At 51.6% G+C, this 252-nt stretch overlaps 1 protein-coding gene across 1 annotated transcript in view; it reads right to left on the bottom strand.

The window, feature by feature from the left end:
* Window positions 1–252, bottom strand: part of LOC119594537 (hemicentin-1-like) — a gene marked incomplete in the record, with an annotated part of 21,635 nt that overhangs the window by 11,602 nt on the left and 9,781 nt on the right. Inside the window, 1 exon segment of the mRNA XM_037943569.1 lies at window positions 26–157. Coding sequence (XP_037799497.1) covers window positions 26–157 — 132 coding nt within the window.

Consider the following 252-nt stretch of genomic DNA (forward strand, 5'->3'; position numbering starts at 1 on the left):
CATCATCCTGCCTCGTGAATCATACCATTGTAAGGCTGGAGAGTGATAAGGGAGCCCGGAGGCAGATAAGGCACGTGTCCTGTCAGCTGGACGTCCACTAGCAGGGCCCCGTTGGCGTCCACCCCCCTTACCACGTGAGTCATGTCCACGGTCTCACCTGAGGGAAAGAACAACCGGATTTATGGCTTGCTGTCTTTGGAGTGAAATAAAAGTGCTTATGTTTCTCGTATTTTGTGTTGTGTTGATGTGGTG

The sequence above is a fragment of the Penaeus monodon genome, chromosome 34 (assembly GCF_015228065.2).
Source record: "Penaeus monodon isolate SGIC_2016 chromosome 34, NSTDA_Pmon_1, whole genome shotgun sequence".
Lineage (NCBI taxonomy): Eukaryota > Metazoa > Arthropoda > Malacostraca > Decapoda > Penaeidae > Penaeus > Penaeus monodon.